The sequence below is a fragment of the Ipomoea nil genome, unplaced genomic scaffold (genome assembly GCF_001879475.1).
Source record: "Ipomoea nil cultivar Tokyo-kokei standard unplaced genomic scaffold, Asagao_1.1 scaffold0459, whole genome shotgun sequence".
NCBI classification, from domain to species: domain Eukaryota; kingdom Viridiplantae; phylum Streptophyta; class Magnoliopsida; order Solanales; family Convolvulaceae; genus Ipomoea; species Ipomoea nil.
The window spans coordinates 8,020-9,618 of NW_017616887.1; the positions used below are offsets into that span (position 1 = coordinate 8,020).

The following is a 1,599-nucleotide window of genomic DNA, read 5'->3' on the forward strand; positions in this document are numbered from 1 at the left end:
TTGTTTTTCCCGTTATCCCGGGTCTTTACTCTTCTCCCCCCCCCACATTCTCGGCTCGTCCCGCTTCCCTCTTCTCTCATGTCTGGGCGTCGGCTCTTAGCCCTCCACGTTCGTGCCGCTCCGTCCTCCCCTCCATGGCCTCGCTCTTCTTCTTTTTTTTTTTTTCTCTCTCTCGTCCACGACTCGACCCTTTCGGGGTGCATGCCCGCCCGCGCGCCGCTTCTTCGCTTCTTCCCCTTTGCCTCCCCGTTCTTGCCCTCCTCCTGCCGTTGACCGCGCCTTTCTCTTTTGCCTTCCCATGCTGCTCCTTGGTCTCTCCCTAACTGTGGTCTTGTTGTCTTTCCCTGCCTTTTGTCTTTCCCCTTGTGAGCCTTTTTCTTTTTTCTTTCCCCCTTACCTGTTTCCCTTTTACGCCCTTATTCCTTGGCCTTTGCTCCGTATTCCTCTTTCCTCCTCCCTTTTTCGCCTTTTCACTTGGCCTTTGCTCGCCTCCATCTCGGTTCGATCTTCTGCTTTCCTCGGCTCTCCCTTGCGGTGCCTTTGAGCCCCCGTTACTTAGGCACACCTTCTCTTACCCTGTCGGCCACTCAGCCGTTTTGGTGCCCTGCTTTCTCGCTCTAGTGACCGCCTCCCTCACCTGTGTTCTTCCCGGTCTCCCTTTTCGTCTCCTCGTTTCTGCGCGCCGTGGCCACGTTATAGGTCCTGACTGCTCGTGGTGCGTTGCACCCCGTTCCTTTCCGGGGTCCCGCACGTCCCTTCCATTCCTCCCACATTGTCCCTTAGCGCCCCCTCCTTTCCGCCCCCCTCGCCCCCGAACACTCAGTTTCTTCTGTCCTCCTGCCCGCCACGACTCCTCTCCTTTTTCTCCCCCTGCCCTTTCCTCTTTGCCTTCTCTCTCTCCCCCTTCCATCCCCGTTTTTTGACGCCCCTCCACTTGCTCCCTCCCCTGGCCCCGCTTTGGTCCTCTTTTTCCCATCGCTTCGCCTCACGCTCGCCTGCCCTTTTGCCCGGTTCCTCCCTCCTCCCCCTCTCGCCTACCCACCTTCTCTTCCCTTCCCGGCCCCAGCTTGTGCCCTCCCGTCCTTTCCCCTCCCCTCCTCTTGTCGCGCGGCTCTTTTTCCCTCATTTTACTCCACCCTATTGCACTCCCGCCGGCACCCCCCGCTGCCTCTCACCCGCTGCTTCCGCCAGTTTCCCCCGCGTTTCCTATCCATGACGTCCTCCTCCGCCCGATTCAGGCCCGGGCCCGTCCCCTCCCCGTGCTTCGGTCGTGCGCCCTCGCTTGCCCGCTTTGGGGCCCAGTCCCCTCCCGGCTTGAGTTTACGCATCCCCTCACCTTCGGTCCCGCCTTGGCGTCGCTTTTTAGGGCTGCGTCTAGTTTGTGTTTGCCTCCGTGCGTTTCCCCGCCCGGTGTCGTCCCGCTGCCGGCAGTTCGTTCCGGCTATTCGCGCTCGGGCGTGTGCCGCCCTCGCGGCCCGCCCCTTCCGTCCGTCACCCTGTCGTGCTCCCCGCGTCCCGACCTCCGGCCTCCCTGCCGTCGCGCCCCTTCCCCCGCTCTTGCCGCGCGCTTCGCCTCTCCTCCGCATTTTCTTGTCCCCC

The 1,599-nt window shown here is 62.0% G+C and overlaps 1 protein-coding gene across 1 annotated transcript; it reads right to left on the reverse strand.

Moving 5' to 3' along the window:
- Nucleotides 1-397: 397 nt before the first annotated feature.
- On the reverse strand, nucleotides 398-976 carry LOC109172983 (high mobility group nucleosome-binding domain-containing protein 5-like; the record flags this gene model as incomplete). The annotated part of the gene is made up of 2 exons (XM_019322229.1): nucleotides 638-976; nucleotides 398-538 (listed from the first exon to the last, which is right to left on the reverse strand). Coding segments are annotated over exons 1-2 (480 nt in total), but the record flags the coding sequence as incomplete, so codon positions are not given.
- Nucleotides 977-1,599: the final 623 nt, after the last annotated feature.